Source organism: Melitaea cinxia, chromosome 20 (genome assembly GCF_905220565.1).
Source record: "Melitaea cinxia chromosome 20, ilMelCinx1.1, whole genome shotgun sequence".
Taxonomy (NCBI): Eukaryota; Metazoa; Arthropoda; class Insecta; order Lepidoptera; family Nymphalidae; genus Melitaea; species Melitaea cinxia.
The window spans coordinates 6,503,887-6,525,325 of NC_059413.1; the positions used below are offsets into that span (position 1 = coordinate 6,503,887).

The 21,439-nt window shown below is 33.7% G+C and overlaps 1 protein-coding gene across 4 annotated transcripts in view; it reads right to left on the reverse strand.

Annotated features, from left to right (window-relative positions):
- LOC123663733 (max-binding protein MNT-like) overlaps nt 1–19,002 on the reverse strand; it is a 39,939-nt gene extending 20,937 nt beyond the window's left edge. The window contains exons 1-2 of one of the 4 annotated variants that reach the window (XM_045598399.1): nt 18,621–19,002; nt 4,830–5,303 (exon numbers count right to left, since the gene is read on the reverse strand). In XM_045598399.1, coding sequence (XP_045454355.1) covers nt 4,830–5,169 — 340 coding nt within the window. In that variant the 5' untranslated portion in view covers nt 5,170–5,303; nt 18,621–19,002. The other 3 variants (XR_006744694.1, XR_006744695.1, XR_006744693.1) reach the window with 3 other exon arrangements.
- Nucleotides 19,003–21,439: the final 2,437 nt, after the last annotated feature.

Genomic DNA, 21,439 nt, shown 5'->3' on the forward strand with positions numbered 1-21,439 from the left:
ACATTCATCATTGCTGTTTTCTGAAAACCCAGTATTGGCCGAAGTTGATTTAAAAATACAATTATTTCTTTTGCATTTATTAAAGATAACAATTATGTAACCTAATTTTATGACGTTAACATTTAGTGAACATGTGAATAACAAGCAGAAGGACAAGCGTCTTTCAAAATACCATACTTCATATTGCACCACCTTTCATATGCAGACAAATTAGTCTGCCGTCAGTTCCGTCCAAACTTCGTTAGCATTTTGCAGGGGGGGGGGGGGGGGGGCATTTGCAATTCCTAGCGTACGAGAAAATCTGAAACCGTCGTGGGTACATTAAGTTATGTGCAACGGTATCAAGGAAAAAAACTCTTACAGAATAACATAGGTTATATTAGCACTGTTCAAAAATAACTACTATGTTAAGAAATTTCACGCGCAGACGCGCCCGATTGTTGAATTACCAGAACGAATATGGTAAAGCTCTTTTTATAGTACACTAGTATATTCTACTCTTTTATTTTGTATTTAGTATACACTGCTCGGAACCCAATTCTTTAGCAAGTAGTTGCGACGATTTCTTATTCTTTTTCAAGGCTATTTACCGCCGTCGTCGCGCGAATCTCAAATGAAACTGAAAAACTGACTATTTATCTAACTCGTGATTCGCATACAGTCGTCTGTATGAAACAAAAAAAAATATATTTGCAAAAGTAGTGGTGTTCTTTATCTTTAAATATGGTAGGTAGGTATGTAAGACTGTCGAACTGAATTCTACGTGGGGGTTAATTTTGAAACGATTGTATTACGCAAGAGTACAGTCAGACACATAGGCGTTCGTCTTTATTGGATTTAAACAATGCATTTGCGTGTATCGATTACGTAAAACAATAGTATATTACTCTCTATGTCATGAACAAATTTCATTGAATTGTGTTTAAATTGTATTTTATACATTGTAAAGATATACATCGCAAAATTAGGACTAAAATTATATTTTCAATTTAAGTTTAACGATTAGTATTTTTATTACTTAAATACAATAAATGAGATGTTAAATTTTAAAATATATACATTAGAATCATTAAATATATTGTAATTCAAAACACAAAAAATGATTGTTCAAAGACCTTCGGTATGAACCACCTTCAAGTCGGCCTTAGACTGCAAAAACTTTAAGTAATATATTCAGTAGGGTAAGGTGGGGTACAGTGTTACACGGGGTACAATGTTACAATGCACATATCTCCGTCCCTTTCCTTTACTTTTATGATGCTGGTATAGACGTTTGTCAAGCTCACAAGCAGCCATTTTTAAACAATTGTCATCGCGGCAGTTTGTACCGTATTTAAAAAATAATAAACAAAAAAGGTTTTTATGTGATAAAACGACGAAAAAATAATTTCAAAGTTTTTAATTTCTTTTCGGAGGTATTGTATTTAGGTAAGTGATGGTAATTTTCTTTTATTAAATGTATATTTAGCTAAAAATTACTTGTAAGTAGTTTGTTGTAAACATAACATAAAGTACGCTACGAATTTTTTTATTTGGTTTACCTCTCTGGGGCACTGTGTTACGGGGCACTGTGTGACACTGTAACAATTAACATTTTTATACTATTTCAAGGTATTAAAAGAAAATGGTGCGAAACCGTAAGAGGAAGACGGATTACGGTCTTCATAGTGAAAAAGATATGGCAGAAGCGATCATGATGGTTGAAAGTGGCGTGAGTCTTCGAAAAGCAGCAAATGCAAAGCATGTGAATTTTATGACATTGCAAAGATATGTTCAAAAGAAGAAAAAATGTTCGGAGCAAGAAGCCGGACACATACGACTTACTCCAAACTATGCCAATAGACTCGTATTCAGTGTCGATCAAGAAAACGCGTTGCAAGAATATTTAATAAACTGTTCCAGGATGTGCTATGGCCTAGATACGGTTGAGTGCAGAAAGCTTGCTTATGAGATGGCTGTTTACTATAATTTGAATATTCCAAAAAACTGGGAAGTTAAGAAGATGGCAGGAATTGACTGGCTCTATGGGTTTAGAAAACGGCATACCGATTTAACATTAAGAAAACCAGAACCTTGCAGCTTGACACGGGCAACATCATTTAATCGTCACAATGTGAATGTATTCTTTAATAATTTGGAAGATGTTATGCGACGATGTCCTAGTTTCGCAGATGGTAGTAGAGTATATTGTCTGGATGAAATTGGGACTACAACTGTCCAAAAACCCAAAAAAATCATTGCAGCAAAGGGAGCTAGACAGCTAAATAAAGTAACAAGCGCCGAGAGAGGCACACTAGTTACAACGTGTTGTGCAGTATCTGCAATGGGATCATCACTACCTCCAGCAATGGTGTTCCCCAGAAAGCAATTCAAGTCTTTCATGCTTAATGGTGCACCCGTAGGAACCCTAGGTCTAGCTCAACCCACTGGATGGATGAATAGTGAATTGTTTCCTGAAGTCATGAAACACTTCGTAAAGGTAACAGCCTCTACAAAAGAAAACCCGTCCTTACTGATTGTTGACAATCATGATAGCCACCTAGCACCTGCAGTTTTAAACATAGCAAAAGATAACGGGGTTACCTTAATAACTATACCACCACACACAAGTCATAGATTACAGCCACTTGATGTGTCAGTATTTGGGCCTCTGCAAACATATTACAACGCAGCTATCGATTCTTGGTTGATGCGTCACCCTGGAAAGACAATTTCTATCTACAATATTGCTGAATTGTTAGAACAAGCTTTCGATCGGGCCATGACACCCTCAAATATCAAATCAGGATTGGAAAAATTGGAATATTTCCATTTGATAGGCACATTTTTACTGACAATGATTACATGCCAAGTGAAGTTACAAATCGGTCACTTGAAGACCCTTCTAATACTCCCGGTCCCAGTCACCCTTATGAATCTCATAAAGCTTCTTCTTCTAATGCCCCTGGATCAAGTCAGCTCTTTGAAACCCAAAAAGCTTCTTCTGATGCCCCCAGTTCAAGTCAATCTTTTGGACATGAACATGATTCTCAAAAAAATCATTGTTATAATGCTACCAGATCAAAATACCCTTCACAAATTCAACGGGGTGATATTATCGATCCAGGACTATATCCATTTTCGATAACTCAGGTGCCAGCGTCTCCCGATCGACAAGTGGTGAATAGACGTTCTGAATCGGTGAGCCCAAGTTTGCTAACCCAAATTGCAGAAGCAACATCCGTAATTGCTAAAGAAAACTCTTCATTCACAACTTCTTCACCGACTCAAGATGAAACACTAGTTTCTCCTCTAGGATGTCGAGCATATCCAAAAGTACAATCGAGACGACAATCAAACCGTGCTAGAAAGAGAGGGAAAAGTTGCATACCAACTGATACGCCTATCAAGAATGAAATTGAAAGAGAAACCTTAGAAAGAGAACGTCAAAAGTTGGGAAAAGGAAAGAAAAAGAAAGAAAAAGAAATTCCTTACAAAAGACTGAAGACAAGCAAACAGAAAACTAAAAGAGTTCTATTTACTGATGATGAGAGTGATGTAGAAAACATCCCAATATCCTCCTCTGATAGTTTAAATTCTGAGGATGACCTTCCATTAAATCACTTTGTGAAACCAAAAAAGAACGACTTTGTAGTCGTTCAATTTGTTGGGAAACAAATATTCAAACATTATGTTGGAAAATTACTAACAAATATTAAGGATAACGAATATGACGTTAGCTATTTACGTAGAAGTGGCAAAATTACCAATCATTTCTACTTTCCTATTGAACCGGATATGGCAACGGTATCGTTAGAGGATATTAAAATTGTGCTTCCGCTTGAAAATGTTGGAGAAAGAAAGACGAAACGTCAGACAGATGTCTATAAGTTCCCAAAGGATATTTTAAAGAAATTTAATATTTGTTAGAACTTTTTCTTTTATTGTTAGTTTTTCTATTACTTTTTTAAATGTTGTAACATTGAGCCCCTGACCCTGTAACAGACTACCCCAGATACGGGGCTAAGTGTTACGATCGACTGATTTAATTAATGTGCAATTTAAATTAAGTAGTTGCTAATAATGTTAATGTTTGAGTTATTTTAATTAAAGAGAGATTGTTAAAGTTTATTTCCTTGCCAAAAATATGCTGATTAATACAATATTTTTGACACTATATTCTAGTTTATTTTTTTTGTAACACTGTACCCCACCTTACCCTAACCATGATGAGGCATGACGTCAATCGAAAGTTAGATTCGAGATAAACAGTGCTTAGGCAGAGAATGGTATATTGAAAATAAATTTACACACATGTTTACTTTCGTCGTAGTTACAATAACTTTTTAATCACATCATCATCTTCCTGCCCTCTTACTCTATCTACTCTATGAACTCTACTAACTGTATGGCAGTTGCGACGCGGTTAACTAATTGTTGAAGTTTCGGATAATCCAAAATCGAATATTATAAAAAAAATGAAAAAATGTTATTTTTGTACATAATATTACACGATAAAACAATGTTAGATAAATATGAAAAACAACAAAAATATATTAAATCTATTAAGAAAATACAATGTTTTTTTTTAAAGATCTTGAGAGATGCCATGTTTCTTTAATTAAAAAAATACTCCAACTTTATGAAATCATATACAAATGTGTATGTACCACTTTAATTTGTTTAAAATTATCCGATTATTGAGTTTCCAATATGTTGTCATAATATTGTCATATTTTAATTGAATGATATATAGACTAATATGATATTTCAGTGTGTAAACTTTAATAATTACATTTCTATTGGAAGTATAAAAAAAAGTTATTACGACGATTTTTTATTTAACTTACCCAAATACTCTTTGATCCATTTCTTCTTAGGAGGCCTTACAATTGTTTGCTTTTCCTTTACTTCTGCTTTATTAGGACTTGGCTGACTCGGCGAAGTCGACGAATTTTCAACCATTTGTGCTAACGGTACTGAAGTCAACGACGCTATGACTGGATGAGGGTGTCCATAGCTATTAATATTTTGACCATTCGGTTGATATGATTGATAAGTCTTCAGCATAATGGGAATTGGCTCAACTAAGCTCCCAAATTCTGTTTCTCTAGTATTAATCGCTATGGTATGAAGCGTTTCTGAGAAAAAAGCCTCCCTAGGCGTAGTCATTGTGTCAAATACCTCCATTCTATACTTCCAACACGATATTTTTTTTTAACTTTGCACTTCACTAGTCCTCATTATGATTAACATATTATTTACAACAGCACACATAGTTATTATTTCTTTTTCATTTTATATTTTTTTAGCGTGTCATTTATCTGCACACAAACTTACAAAAAATGAATGAGGGTGCGTTTGCGAGGGTCAAACGGGACCGTTAGTCTGATAAAATTTATTTGAGAGTACTTAATTGTTCTAGATAGGTATATATCTGTAAAGATATTGTTAAGGTTTCTGTCACAAACCCGAGCCTGTGCGTAACAAAACTTTACCTAAAATTTTATCAAGCAATCCATACAAAATCCTCAAATAAGCCTGTTTTTTTTTCAATATTGATCAAGTTACAATGAGGTGAATAACAATCCAGAACAAAATTTAAACTTCTATAAAGAACTGTCGTCATTGAGAATTTTTATATTTATACATTTATTACAATGGAAATTATTGCTTAAAATTAATAAACTTGGAAACAAAGCAAAAGTATGCGTCTTTCTATGAAAAATTTTTAAAGAATTTTTTTTCTACGTTTATTATTTTTCACATAAAAAGGTTTCTTTTTTACAAATACTATCAAGCCCAAATAATTTGCAATTGTAAATTGTATGTACGTGTATTTATTTCGATATTGTGTTATTCCTATATTACATTCAGTTATCTATATATTAATACGTGTGGAAAAAACTTTGAAACCCTTTTAGGAAAACTGCGGGGACGGAGGAGTATGAAATTTCATTTCATCATTGAGAAGAAGTGTCGAATGCTAATATTATTTTCATAAAAAAATACACACACTACAATTTATCTGACAGACAGACCCATATATATACTCTTTTGTTTATTGTCTTTGACAGCGGAACCTTAATAATGTTTAAACTTATAATTTAAATTAAATATGGTCGAATTCCGAAGACTGGGCAACCACTGCTAGTACAGAATAATTATGCCTAATCACATTTCAACATAAAAGCATAACGTGTTAGAAAAGGAAGAAATATGCGTACGAGACTCGAAGGCCAGCGTCGCCGATAATACGTCGATGTGTTCAACAAGTGGGGATGGGGGTGAGGGGGGAGGACATCATGCACAGTGGCATGGCTGCGGGCACGTGCGCCTGCCCTCCCTCCCTCCGCCCTCCACTTCATACTCCACTACCAACACAATAGTAACTGTTTTATCTATACCTCCTTCCGTACACTGTTACCCTAGTACATGCAGCAACTAAATTAGCAGACATTTTCGTTTCCATCAGTGGAAAGAAAACATGCATATTTTTTTTTTATATTTATAATATTTACAGGAAAAAAACTTTATCGTTTTTATATTATTTCTTTGTATGACGAATATTGGTTATTTGATTATTTCGTATATATTGCAATTGATTTTGAATATGTACCTAGTAACTATAAAGTTAAGGTGTTACATATTTTGATGATCGAGTTAAGTTTTGAGTATAATTATGTGCGTCATTGAATAGTACAGATATAGGTATTTATATAAAATAAATAAAAAATGTTAATAAAAGTAAAACGATATGCCCAAAAACCTCCATCAAATTGGTTATTGTGGTGGTAAATATTGAGTTTATTTCCAGTTTTGAAAAATTTATTAATCTCTATTTATACGAAAAAAAAAAATAGCACTATAAACTATAATATCAATTATTTAACATAATAATTGTCTTTATTTGAATGTGAAAAACTTTTGTAAAAACTACATTTCGTTTATCTACGTCCAATATCGGTACGTCTACAAACACATTTTCCAACACTATTGTTTCATCATCATCATCATCATCATCATTTCAGCCTATTGCAGTCCACTGCTGGACATAGGCCTCCACAAGTTCGCGTCAAAAATGCGTGAACTCATGTGTTGCCCATAGTCACCACGCTGGGCAGGCGGGTTGGTTGTTTTTATTACTTATTATTTATACTATTTATGTTACTATTGTTTGGCCAAATTTAAATTAATTTCGTAATCTCACTTTTTTATTGCTGCCCAGTTTAAGTGCAGAACCTAAGATTAGTATTTATATAATAGTAGGAGATCCGAATTAGAAACGAACTACAAACGATCTAGAAACGAACTTCACCCATCAGCAGTAAGCAGATGTGCTTAATGGATGAAAATTATTTTATTATTTATGTTTATTTTAGTTTATCTATCCATATATTAATACGTGAACCAAAACTTTTCCCCTTTTACCAAAATTGCGCAGACGGAAGAGTGTGAAATTTCGTGCACTTTTAGTTTGTATAGACAAGGAGTGCAGAATGCTAATATTTTTTTAACTGTGCATAAAAATATATTAAATTACACACACTAAAAAAAACACTACGCACACGACCATGTATTTGACACACACACGCATATAAAACTATTTTGTTGATTGTCAAAGTCTGTAGTCAAATTGAAATTTTTTATAAAAGGTTCTTTATTTTCATAATTTTTTTGGTTTTCTTTAATTTAAATTTTTAATAATAATCGAATTTCGACCTCTGGGCAACCACTAATATATCGTGAAGCAAAAATTTTGTAACCCTTTTTACGAACATTGTGTGGACGGAGGAGATGAAATTTCGCACAGTTTATATAGAGGAGTGCGGAATGCTAATATTTTCTTACAATTATGCATAAAATACATTGAATCAATAAAAAAAAAACATTACACACACTACCGCGTATTTAACACACACACACACATGTATATTTATATATACTTTTTAATTCATTATTATAGAAATACTAGCTGAACCTGCAAACGTTGTTTTGCCATAAATGTTATTAACCACCCTTATAACTTAGGGCTATGAATAATTGTGTTTGCTCGCAAACGAAAAAAAAACCGACTTCAATTACATCGACGAGTAAAACAAGGTAGATCGACGAAAAAATAGTCAAGTAACTACGCGTTATCAAAGATTACTCAAAAAGTAGTTATCAGATCTCGATAAAATGTATATGTGACCACATGATAAACATCAGCTTTCGATTAAATTAAAAATTATCAAAATCGGTACACCCAGTAAAAAGTTATTGCGGATTTTCGAGAGTTTCCCTCGATTTCTCTGGGATCCCATCATCAGATCCTGGTTTCCTTATCATGGTACCAAACTAGGGATATCCCCTTTCCAACAAAATAAGAATTATCAAAATCGGTACACCCAGTAAAAAGTTGTTGCGGATTTTCGAGAGTTTTCCTCGATTTCTCTGGGATCCCATCATCAGATCCTGGTTTCCTTATCACGGTACCAAACTAGGGATATCCCCTTTACAACAAAAAAAGAATTATCAAAATCGGTACATCCAGTAGAAAGTTATGCGGTATAATACAACGTAGGTCGACGAAAAAAGCGTCAAGTAAAAACGCATTATTAGATATAGCTCGAAAAGTAGTTGTTAGATCTCAAATAAATTTAAATGGGACCAATTGGCACACACCACCTTTGGATTAAAATAAAATTTGTCGAAATCGGTCCACACGGTCAAAAGTTCTGATGAGAATGTTAGAATTGAGAACCTCCTCCTTTTTTGGAATTCGGTTAAAAATAGAAGTTGGCCGATTTTCAGACCTACCCGATATGCACACAAAATTTCATAAAAATCGTACCAGCCGTTTCGGATTCGTATTGTAACTAACATTGTGACACAAGAATTTTATATATAGAGAGAACCTTAATAATGTTCAAACTTGTAATTTAAACTAATTATGGTCGAATTCCGCTCACTGGGCGATCACTAGTTAGAAAAAAATCGCGAAAGGGTTGGCTGAAATATTCCTAGCTATATTTAATTCAAAATGGAAAAAATAATTTTATTTAAAAATGCAACGAGTTTTAAGAATATCCGACAGTATGAAACCTGTATAAAATGCAAAGGTCGGGTTGTCTATTATCACAATTGTTATATTATCTTCATGCCATTATATTCATGCCATAACTACTGGGTTGGCAGGTATAAACAGGTATATGATTATATATCGCTACTAGTTACTTTCACCCACACGTTCAATAAATAAATCTTACATCAACATGAGCGCTGTTTCGTTGCGAATTCGACGACATGGCGTTGCCTGCTAAGTCTGGTTTGAATGACGGTTTTCGAATATAAAATAGCTTGGCTAGGAATTTTCCAGCCAACCTTTTCGCGGTTTATCTTTAACATACTAAATAAGATAATTATTTAATTTTTATCCATTAAGCAGGTGGGTGAAGATCATGTCTAGTTTGGATCTTAGACTATAAAGTAACAGCAAATTAGAAAAATAACAATAAGTTTATTATGAACAATATTGTATACTCGTATAATTAATATTCGCAAACTGTTCTCCTGGTTAATTAAGTCATTCCTATCTCAGGAGAACATTACAATTACAGTAATATAAAGTCAGGATTCGTGGGTAGTTACTTAAAACGCTTATTTCGACCATCTATGCATTTCTAACTTTGTAAAAAAATTACTGCTTTTCTTAAAGTAATTCGAGACATTTAATGAAATTTTGATACGTTTTGTAAAATTAGACGACAGATTTTTATGTCTAAAATAACGTAAGTACAAAAATTTGCAAGAAGCGTGTTTGTTTGGTTTATGAACGTATAACATTATTGTTAGTCAGACCTATTGTACACGTGTTAGACGTTAGTTAAGTCAATGAAAACATGTTGAATAGGGCAACATTGATTGTATTAATTAAACAAAAAATAGTATATAACGATTGCGCAAAAGTAGTTTGACCACAGTCAAATTTTCTTACGAGATTGAATGTATTGTTGTTATAATAAATAATTAATAAAGTAGTTTTTATACTAATTGAAATAATAATTATATTATAAACTAGCTGACCCGGCGAACTTCGTATCGCCTAACAGTCGATTCTTTAATTTTATTATTTTTTTTTTTTTTTTAGAATTTTTCTCTCCGTAAGAACCATCCTCGTACTTCAAGGAATATTTTAAAAAAAGAATTAGCGAAATCGGTCCAACCGTTCTCCAGTTTTGCGCTTAGCAACACATTCAGCGACACATTTTTATATTATAGAAGATGTGCATTAAAGTTCATTTTATATGACAAATCAAGTACCTAATATTGATCGTAACTGCATCTTTTCTGTATTCAATAAACAAACAAAAAAAAATACTAATTAGTTTAAGCAAGTAGCCATTGTTACTATCAATTTACCAAAATCAAAGTAAAATCTAGGACATCATAAAATTTAACAGTAAAGATTAATTTAGATTTAGTCATTCTAATCGTGTATCGATTGAATAGTAATAGTGAACGAATGACGTTCCTTACGTAACTTAAGATTAGCGAGAACACGTGTATGTGTTTATATGTGTGTTATATAATTGGTTTGATACTCTTGCTATGGTTGATATTACGGTTCATTACAATGGAACTTATATACATAAATATAGTAAAATTACGTTAGTTAGTAAAGTTCTACTAGACATATAATAATATAATACAAAAATCTTTCTTTATAAACATATACTTATGCAAGATTTTTAATGACTATTTTTATATATAAAAATTGAAAAAGAGGTCGTTATACAAATAGATTATAATACGCCACGCTACGCTTCGAAGGTTCAACCGCGTAACCGCGTTCCGATCCCGTTGGACTATCGGGATAAGTATACTACCTATATGTTATTCTGGATGTCCAACTATGTATGTATCAAGTTTCATTACAATCAGTTCAGTAGTTTTTATGTGAAAGAGAGAGTATTTTTTTATCAATAGGATACATAGAAAGTTTTATCTAAAGTAAATAATAATAGTTACATAACTAATACTGTAAAAGCGATATCTATTGTGAAAAATAAAAATTAACGAAAGTAAACATTTAAATATTTGCATGAATTTAATAGATTTCATATAAATATGAAACTACAAATTTATGCTTTGGGTTAGAGATGTTTTAGCATCTTTGAAAAGTTAATTGAATGTTGTTCTCTAACTGTTTTACTATTATTATTATTTATAAGTTACTTTATTATTTATGACAAGAACAAGGACAAAATATTTAGTTACATTCGCGTATTACTACATATGTTTTTATATAATTTACTATGAAATAAAAGTTATATTTTTGCGCTATATTATCTATTTAACAATAACCTTTTGATGATTCTCAAAAGTAAGGATGTTTATAAAACTGTGAGACGCAAAAGATACTACAGATGCGCTATAAATGCATAAGCTTTTTATAGGATATATTGTAGAAATTTTGTCAATGCAAGAAATAAAAAAAAATCTAGCAGTGCTTGTCTCTTAAGGGTGCTATTAAAAAAAAAGAATTAGGTGTTTATTTATTTTATTCCAAACAAAACAAATAAAAGTTTAATATAGGTAAAAATAATATCATATTTAACTAATCTAGAAATGTGAAGGTTTGAAATACTAAGTTAAAAATCACACTTCGATCAAACATTGCATAATTGTTTGATATTGTGCCATACATTAAAAAAATATACATAAATTTAGATTTTTCGCTGACAACATAGAATCAAATTTCAATTAACTACTTTGGCAATCATTCACTAAGTTGCAAATATCACTAACCAAAGTAATGGTACATTTATGTTTAAAAATAATATCAAGAGTTTTCATTTTAGTTTGTATTCTGATAAAAACAAAGAAAAGGACTTATAACATTTTTCTTCACGAAGCTCTCATTAGGTAATCCTCAGTCTCATCCTAAAGTCTAACAAAATTTTCCTGTGAACTACAGTAAGCTTTTATGCCATTACTATGTGCTATACTTTAATATTATATGGGATAGCGTTAAAAATATTCAGGGTGAAATTGATATTCAGAAATATTCATAATAAACCTTTATAAAACCTTTACCATGAAAACTTTACCATAAAAGATTGACATTTGCAATATTTTGTAAGCATTTTTTTGCGCTCATCATAAAAAAAGAAAAAACAATATATAAAAGTTAATAATAAATCGCTTGACAGTAACATTATTTTATAACTTATTAACAAATTAAAATTCGTGAAAATTTAAAATATAGGTAAAGGACACGCCCTATTTTATCGCTCGTGCTGTTCATTCACTTATACTCATTCATACCTCTAAAAATATTATGACCACAAACCTATTTGCATTTAAAAAAGATATTGAAATGTCATATTCAAAAATATTAAATATCTGTACTCTCGAAATTCGTATTTTAATAATTTTTACGTGTTTATAATAACAAATTTATATTTCTTTTTATAAATGTCTGTAAGCTAATATGTAGTGAAAGTGAGTGATAAATGCGGAAAAAGCGTGAATTACGTATTGACAGGGGTTTGTTTACTAAATAAGAGAGTTCCAAAAAAATAGACTTTAGTAGTGAGAAACGAATGTCATACTGGTTTTTTATACCAAATATTCATTCTTTTTCTTTAAAAAAAAATCTTAGTTATTTTATTCAAAAAATAATTTCTTGAATAATCATTGACACATGAGCACAATTTTTGAAATATCAAAAAAAATACATGTATAAGCCATATAATTATGTATATAAAAATATGATATACTATATCATCTAATATAGGTACATATAAAATTCTCGTATCGCGGTGTTTGTAGTTAAACTCCTCCGAAACGCCTTGACCGATTCGCATGCAATTTTGTGTGCATATTGGGTAGGTTTGAGAATCGAACAAAATCTATTTTTCATCCCCCTAAATGTTAAGGGTAGTCCACCCCTATTTTTTTTTTAAGTTAAATTATTTATTTTTTATTTTATTATGATTGGGCGTTAAAAAATACATACAACCCTAAATTTTCACCGTTCTACCACCAACCCCTATTTTTAAATAGCGTTTAGCGGCAAGACAACGTTTGCCGAGTCAACTAGGGTCATTGCGCCTGTTCGCGTCCACCGCCCAATTCGCGTCCATTTTACGGATGTCCCTTTTAAAACTCTCGAAATTAAGTATACTATAACACCAATATGTCGAAAAGTCATTATCGGAAATACCTCAATGTATAAGTGACACGCACTCATAGACAAAAGTTTCGTGCGTCCAAGCAATTCTGTGTAGAAAAAATAGTTTGTGACGGCTATTCAACAAGAGAGCGTGAACACGCCGGATTATAAGACAAAAGTAGTGGACAGCGGTGCGTTTCAAGGTAAGCGTTTTATTGTTTAAAGTGTATTTTGGATACATTGTTGTTTCTAGACGTTGATAATGACAAAAGGAATTATATTAATTATGAATTTGCTTATTTTTTTTGTAGTTAACTGTTAAAATAAGGTGGACGCGAATTACTACACTGAATTTACAAAACTTCCACTTTGCGTCCGCAATGGACGCAAACTATACCTACAGGGAATAATAACAAAAGTAAATCGCGTCCATTTTTTAAATTAATTCCCTACAATTGGTTTGTTTGTAGGTATTTTTGATTATGACTTTAGAGGTGTTCGTTATATTAATTAGCGAATAAAATAACCTGTTACTTATATTTCGTTTCGTTAAACGCTTAAATTATTAGTCAGTAATAAGTGTAGACAACGCGTTTGTTCTAATATGGTGTTCATTATTTTCGTGACTTTGTTATTTTTTACGATTGCGGTGTTGCATTTAGAGGAACTGTAAATATAATTTAGTTGTTTAGTGAGTTTAGTCATAGTATTTTTGTATAATCAATTTAAATGAGACGAAAAGGACAAACAAATGTGAATTTATTTTACTGCGGTGTGGTGCATGAAATTACAAAAAAAGCAGAATGTAAATATTGCAAAAAGATACTTTCATATAACTACTATATCGAATATAAAAAATATGATAATCAATATATTAACTACACAATAGGAAGAAAGGAATATTATCAAAATCATAAATCGTTATTGATAAAACTTGAGTTACCCGAAGCGAAACAAGAGCGGGCCGCTACTTTTTTATAGCAGTAGTAGTCCTTTATAGAATCTTAAACTATGCATTTGATCATGTCATGATCTTCAGCAAAGTGTTGAGCCCATAAAGGTTTCTGAGTTGGTACGACGAAAAAAAATTATACTAATGTATTATAACGTAAAAAATAATAGGCGTTTTAAAACGAGCGTATCGTTATAAGGTGTTACATACTTTGAACGAAATGAGTAATTTCTTACATTATTATTTTTTTCTTTTTAAGATGAGTTCTTCGCAGATAAGAAAGAAGAAGGAAAAAAGAAAATATACAGAAGAAGATTTAAAGAAAGCGTTGCATGAACTTCGAGAGAAGAAAAAATCGGTAAGACAAGTATGCAAAGAATATGCTATTCCGAAGACCACAATATTGGACAAATTCAGTGGGCGCAGACCAGATGGAATAAAGAAACCGGGCCCCGAACCTGCCCTAGGAGTAGAAGGTGAAAAAAAGGTAGTTGAATGGCTTCTTAACATTTCCAAATGTGGATTTCCAGTGAAAAAACAGGAATTGCTTGATACTGTTCAGAAAGTAATACGAGACGTGGGGACCCAAAATAAATTTAAAGATGATCGCCCAGGTGAAAAATGGTTTAAAAAATTTTTGGCCAGAAATCAAGAAATCTCACTTAAAAATGCGGAGGGCATTAATAAAGCTAGAGCCCAAGTAACAGAAGAGTCAATCAGATTGTGGTTTAAAAGATTAGATGAATATTTGGACAGTATACAGCAAAAAGATATTTTGAGTGATCCTAAAAGAATTTTTAATGGGGACGAAAGTGGTTTTGCTCTTTGTCCAAAGACAGGAAAAGTTTTAGGCCCAAGAGGGTTCAAAAACTTATACCAAATAAAACCAAGCAACGAAAAAGAAAATATAACAGTATTATTAACATTTAATGCGAATGGAGATATGTGTCCACCTTGTATTGTGTTTCCATACATTAGACCACCAAAAGCTGTAGTGAATAGTATGCCCCAAGATTGGTGCTTAGGCAGATCGGAGACAGGTTGGATGAGAGGAGAAATATTCTTTGAATACGTCACCAACGAGTTTAACAACTGGATAGTGGAAAATAACATTAAAAAACCCGTGCTTCTGCTGGTAGATGGGCATAAATCGCATATGTCCTTAATGCTAAGTACGGCATGTGAACAACTGCAGATTATTTTGTATGCCCTTCCGCCCAACACTACCCATATTTTACAGCCAGCTGACGTTAGCGTATTTGCACCGGTAAAAACATATTGGCAATCTACAGTCCGCGCATTCCTAACAAAACCAGAAAATTTTCATTCTGCCGTCACAAAAACAAACTTTTGCACATTTTTAAATGATGCATTAAATCATCATAACATGTCCGACAACATCAAAAGTGGGTTTAAGCGATGTGGTCTTTATCCATTCGATGCAAATCGTCCAGATTACACTAAATGTGTAAGAAATACTTTGGAGAATGTACAAGCCGTTGGTCAACAGTCACAAGATGTTACCCACTCGGACATTAAAAGCTTTAAAAAAGTTTTAAAACACCTGAAGCCTACTCTAAAAGAAAAACATATTGACATTCGAACTATTACGAAAGCAGTCAATAATTTGAAAAAGTCTATCCCTGCAGAAATAGGATTTGCTGAGACCTCTATCGAAACTGAATCTGAGAAGTCACATAATATGGAACTTTCAAAAGAAGAAAATAGCATTGTTTTTAGTCCTATTGATTGTGAAGTGGATACGACCAAAGAAATCTCCTTCTCAACATTACACGAAGAAACCGGAAACGAAAAAGATCAAGCTAACTCAGATCCTACTGTACAGGTTCAAACAGTATCAGCCCTAATACACTCACCACCAAAAAAACGAGTAGTCGAGACTTCCACATCAAAAATAACCACCAGGAATAGAAATCTAGCATCTTCTCAACTTGACGTGATATATCCAAATAATTCAACTCTCAATACCAACAAAAACGATTCGTTTCCTGATTTATCCCTTTCGACGTTACACCTTTCAGGCAGTTACTTCGACGTCGGTTCTCTCGTGTCCTTAGAAGACGTTCTAATTCTACCATATGAAGATAATGCACCATCGCCCACTATGTCTAGTGTTGAAAAAAAAACTATTACCAAGGAACAAACGCTAGAACCGGCTTTAACTTCTTCGATTCATACAGCATCAGTTGTATCGTTACCTCCTCAAACACCACCAGCTTCACCAGTTGTTGGAGAATTAACACAAATGAAAATTTCTGATCCATTTAAAAACCACCTGATGCTGCCTGAAATCTCTAACAAAGCAAGAAAAGAAACTCAAAAAACTCCAGCAGCCATATCTTCTGCTGCATGGAGAAAGTACTATGAAGATAAAGAGCAGATGAAGTACGAAAAGCAGGAAGCAATACGGAAAAGAAAGTTAGAACGAACAGAAAAACAAAAACAGAAAAAAACCTTAAAACAGTCTCAAATGGTTCGAAAAACTGTTCCGAAACGAAAAAAGGAAGTACATCCTCTTGATGAAATTGAGAAAGAAAATTTACCAGCCGTAGAACGAGTAAAATGTTCTGAATGTGACGATACACTAATTTCAGATGTAGAAGACGACGATGAAAAAAACATTGGCTGTGACGAGTGCTTCAGATGGTATCATCTGAAATGCACCCGATTAGTAGGATTAAGTTACTTTGAGGCCAAAGATAAGTCTTTTAAATGTGATTTGTGTCATTAATTAAAATTCTAGAGCTATTATAATCATACCTTGTGTCATAATTTATATGATTAATTATTATGATTTAACATTTCTTTTAGTGGTAGGCTAAGACCAAATGATTGTATTGTTTTGTTGCCACAATATAGCCAAAAACTTATTATTAATCAAGACTGATCTTTAACATATATTTTTCTTTTGTTTTTTTTTATAGTGATTATTTATTGTGAGCTATTTATAGTGATTTATTAATATTAATATATTGATTTTTAAATAACCAATTCTTTAATAAATAAATTATTAAAATCCAATCTCTCTTTACATTATCATAAAAATATCACCTCTTAATTCTTTTTCTAAGCTGGTGGACGCCAACTGGTCCAGCGGGTGGACGCAAATTGGATTTTATGGACGCGAAGTGGGTAAATCGCCTGATTTTGAAGATTGTCTTTAAAAAAAAAAAACACAAGATGTTTCGAAAAAAACTATACGTTAATTTTAAAATAGACTATATAATTAACACATTACATGAAATTTTTATAGAAATTAGTGCTCGGATATTTTTATTTTCTCCTTCCAAGTTGCCAACTGCACTAAGTGGACGCGAACAGGCGCAATGACCCTAGTATTGTATATAAAATTCTCGTGTCACAATGTTAGAATAATCCTCGAAAACGGCTGGACTGATTTTTATGAAATTTTGTGTGCATAACGGGTATGTCTGAGAATCGGCCAACATCCATTTTTCATACCCCCTAATATAGGGAGGGGGTTAAGGGGTTAATAAAATATATGGCAAAACAACGTTTGCGGGGTCAGCTAATATATATATATACAATATTCTTTTTTCACTTCAAACTATAAAATCCTCGTAATTCACGACAGTTCTATTTTAGAACACGTTTATCCACTATTCGTTTCTTGATCAATATTAAATTTCTCATTTATATTACAGTACCCTGAGTATTTAGGAAACATATATCATCATTAGAATCAGTTTTCGTTTTAATATTTGTAGTGTAAAACAAATAATGTTGAAATACTACCTCGCTTTCCAATTTCTTTTAAATGACTTTTCCGTGATGTGATACTACATCTGTCACCTTACCATCAATAACATCGTTTTTACAATAGGTAAGTATAACCATTGCAAACGAGGTAATTATACTTATTATTGTATAACTGGTAGGTGGTATGAAGGACTGAAAGATATCTATAAAATCATGTAAATGAAAGCTATAAACAAAATGAAGAACAAAGAGCCAACGAAAATTGCGTTTCTGTAATATTATTCTAAATATTTAATTAGATAAAAAAATACTCGACTTATTGCAAAAAAAAAATGAAATGGCAAAGGAAAAACGATTTTTTTTTTTTATAAACATACTATTCAACAATAAAAAAAGTATTTAAGTTAACCGTTTAGCTATATTTTATTTAGATTTTAATTATATTTCGGTCCTGCTCTATTTTTAAAGGAACTGTTTTAAAATGTAAATTGAAAATTTTTTCGGACTTTAGATAATGACGAATAAATTACCGGTGAAAAGAAATTCCTAAGATTGTTTCTGGAATGAGCTAATCCAGACTACGTCAGAATAACGAAGCAGGAGGCAGTAGTGTTCCAGCGGTTACCACTTGCTAAATGTCGACTGCAGCGAACGCGCACGTGGGGCGCGGCGCGCAGGTGCCGCCGACCTCGCGCTATCTCGTCTCGCCGTCCGAGGTTGCGATGATAACGAACGCTATTTAAATCCGCAACCGCCGGCCCACGTTCGTGACCGTCGCAAACGCACCCGCGGAATCACTACGAACTCCCGAAATGGCTGCGCGTCCAAGGCGACCGAAGCTGCGATACGTCACGATATCGGTACGAGAGTAGAAACGACTACCGGGGCACGAGGCCGACCGGTGCCGACGAACTTCGCTCGACGACTGAGTGCCTAAGCGGTTGCCAGTCGCCGATTGTCGGAGTGCGACGCGTCTCGGAGGGCAGAGGCGGGAGGAGCGCGACCTCCGAGCCCCGCGCCGCTTGTTAGCTGCCGCCGGACGAAATCGCAAGGGGGAGGACCGCGGGCGGGGGAGCGCGCACGCGGTCGAGCGCAACGCTCGCTGCTGCACTGTCTCAGCACTTTACATAACGCTGCATGCCCGGCATCGACACGCGGCGCGTCTCGTTCGACTGCCTTGAAACGAGGTCGCTACGACGCCGACGGTCGCGCCGCGATACACCTACAGAATATAAAAGAGCAGCGCAGCGATAGCTCTGGGTGATGAAACGGCGGCATTAGCACGCCGATGACGTGTTTGAAGAGTTAGTCGGTCACCGGCGGAGTCACTGAACCTCGACGGCATCGAATAAGGTGAATGGAACGTTGCAACCGAATCGGGTTGTGTTGGCGACGGTGCTAACGTAGAAGTCCACCGTCGTCCGCACTTCGCTCCTTATGCACACTATCATTTAGTTAAACTTTCTAATGATTCTTGCAACAATGACATTTTCCTTACAGTTCAATACCTCTCATAAGTAGTTAGAATAGCCCGAAAAATTAAAATAAATAAATAGCTCTGAGGTAAATAACAATATGTACACTTCGCATGTAGAAATGAACTAATTTATGTGACACGTTAAAAGCGCTAATTTTACTAATAGGATTTTTATACTACGTTCAAATCAGTTGTACTTAGTTACACACGCAAAGGTACTATTTTCCTCCTACGCCACGACACACAATATGTTTGTATTTTATATTCTGATGAAAAAAACCATTTGTATGTAAACCAATGACATAAAAACCCTATGTTCATGTCTCATTCTTCATGATGAACCAAAAATGAATAAAAGGGTACTATTTTATTTATCAGTTACTTTGAAAAAAAAATATATCTTATTTTGACACTGTTCTACGCCGATCGGTCACGTAATCCTTTGTCGTGAGTAAAAGTTGGAAACTAGTATTGTATGTAGTGCAAGTCACAGGAACACATGAATAAGTGGGTGCAGGTGCCGATAAGGTCCAGAGGGGAGAGTGGGGGCTTAGTCGGCGCATGCGTGCGACGTCTGACCTTGGCGCGGTGCAGCGTGCAGCCCGGGCGCCCTCCCCCCGGACGAACACCTCTCCCCTCTTCATGTACCTCTTGTAACCACACCTGCCGGTTTAGCAGGTTGCGAACCGACCTAGCATCGTATCTAGATTCTATTTTCGGAATGCGCGATATCTTGATTTCAGTTCCCTTTGACACAATACGATCGCCTTAATTTTATTTAATCCAATATTATGATATACGCACGTGAAATTGTTTAGTCGCTTCCTAATTCACCATACTTTTTTTTAATATAGGTTAAAAATATTTGAAACCATAATCTTGTGTTGTCAATCGATATAAAACGCTTAACGACACGGGAGTCGAAGTGGAAACGCCAAGAAGGGGGAATCCACCCACCGGATGTCGAGATACGCCGATCACGCCATATCATGCAACGAAAGTTCACTGATTCATGTTACCTTGTGCGATAGGCGTGTATATTTTTTTAAATAACTACAAATTGACAACAAACACTATCAACATTCTTCATTCTCTTACTTGTTATTGACATACACAAGAAAAAGTTGACTATGATCCGTAACTCTATATCTTCAAGTGATCATTGATAGATGATTTGTGACAATAACTGGGACTGATGGCCTCACATCCCACATGGCCCTCTAGGGGATATTGGGGCGATCCACACAAACAACACACACAGAAAGACACAGATAGAGGAGCTTAATGAAAAATTCGTCAAACTTCGCCAAACCTATTGTCAACTACTCTAAAGCTAAACTATATTTTGTGTCTATATGTATATGCTACAATAAAATAATAAGGAATTAGTAACTCTTTCCACATAAAGTTTTATACAAACTTGGGTACACTTAACATTAATTTGATACACACATAGTGTCCTTGACAATTTTCTTAATATGAGTAATTATACCATTCTTAAGATTTAACATAACTTCTTTGTTCTGTAAAAACTTCAAATCTAATACAAGGTATAATTTTGCGATTTTATCATTATGCTATGAATTATCCAAAATATGCACATAAAACTAACAATCTAATTTCGATGTCAAGTTGCAATCAATCAAAATATGCTTATGTAAAATTAACAATATCCTATTCGACGGCCAGATAATTTTACGATTTGGAATTTGGAATCAATAGATGGATTGAATTTTAGTTGATTTATTGGTTGGTTAATAGGATAGATTATAGCGGTGAGATATATCAATTCTGCCTATAAATGTTACGGCATATAAAACACATCCGTAGAAGATTTCTTTGACTGTACATATATTCCCAATACAATAGTACAATTTATGTATTCCTAGTACGGAAATTAATACATGAATAGATTTTAATTCTTAATTTTTAAAGTTTTAATCGAAAACACGTAACGGTATCGCTCTGGGACCCGTTATTATTGTAAATTGAACAATGCGCTATACATAATTATGTACATACTATTAAAGCCGCCATTTCGTTTTATCAATTCTAAAGCTTTATTCATTTATTGGTACGAATGTCAAATAAACAGTCTTCATGTTTAGGTATGCATGACCGAAAAACC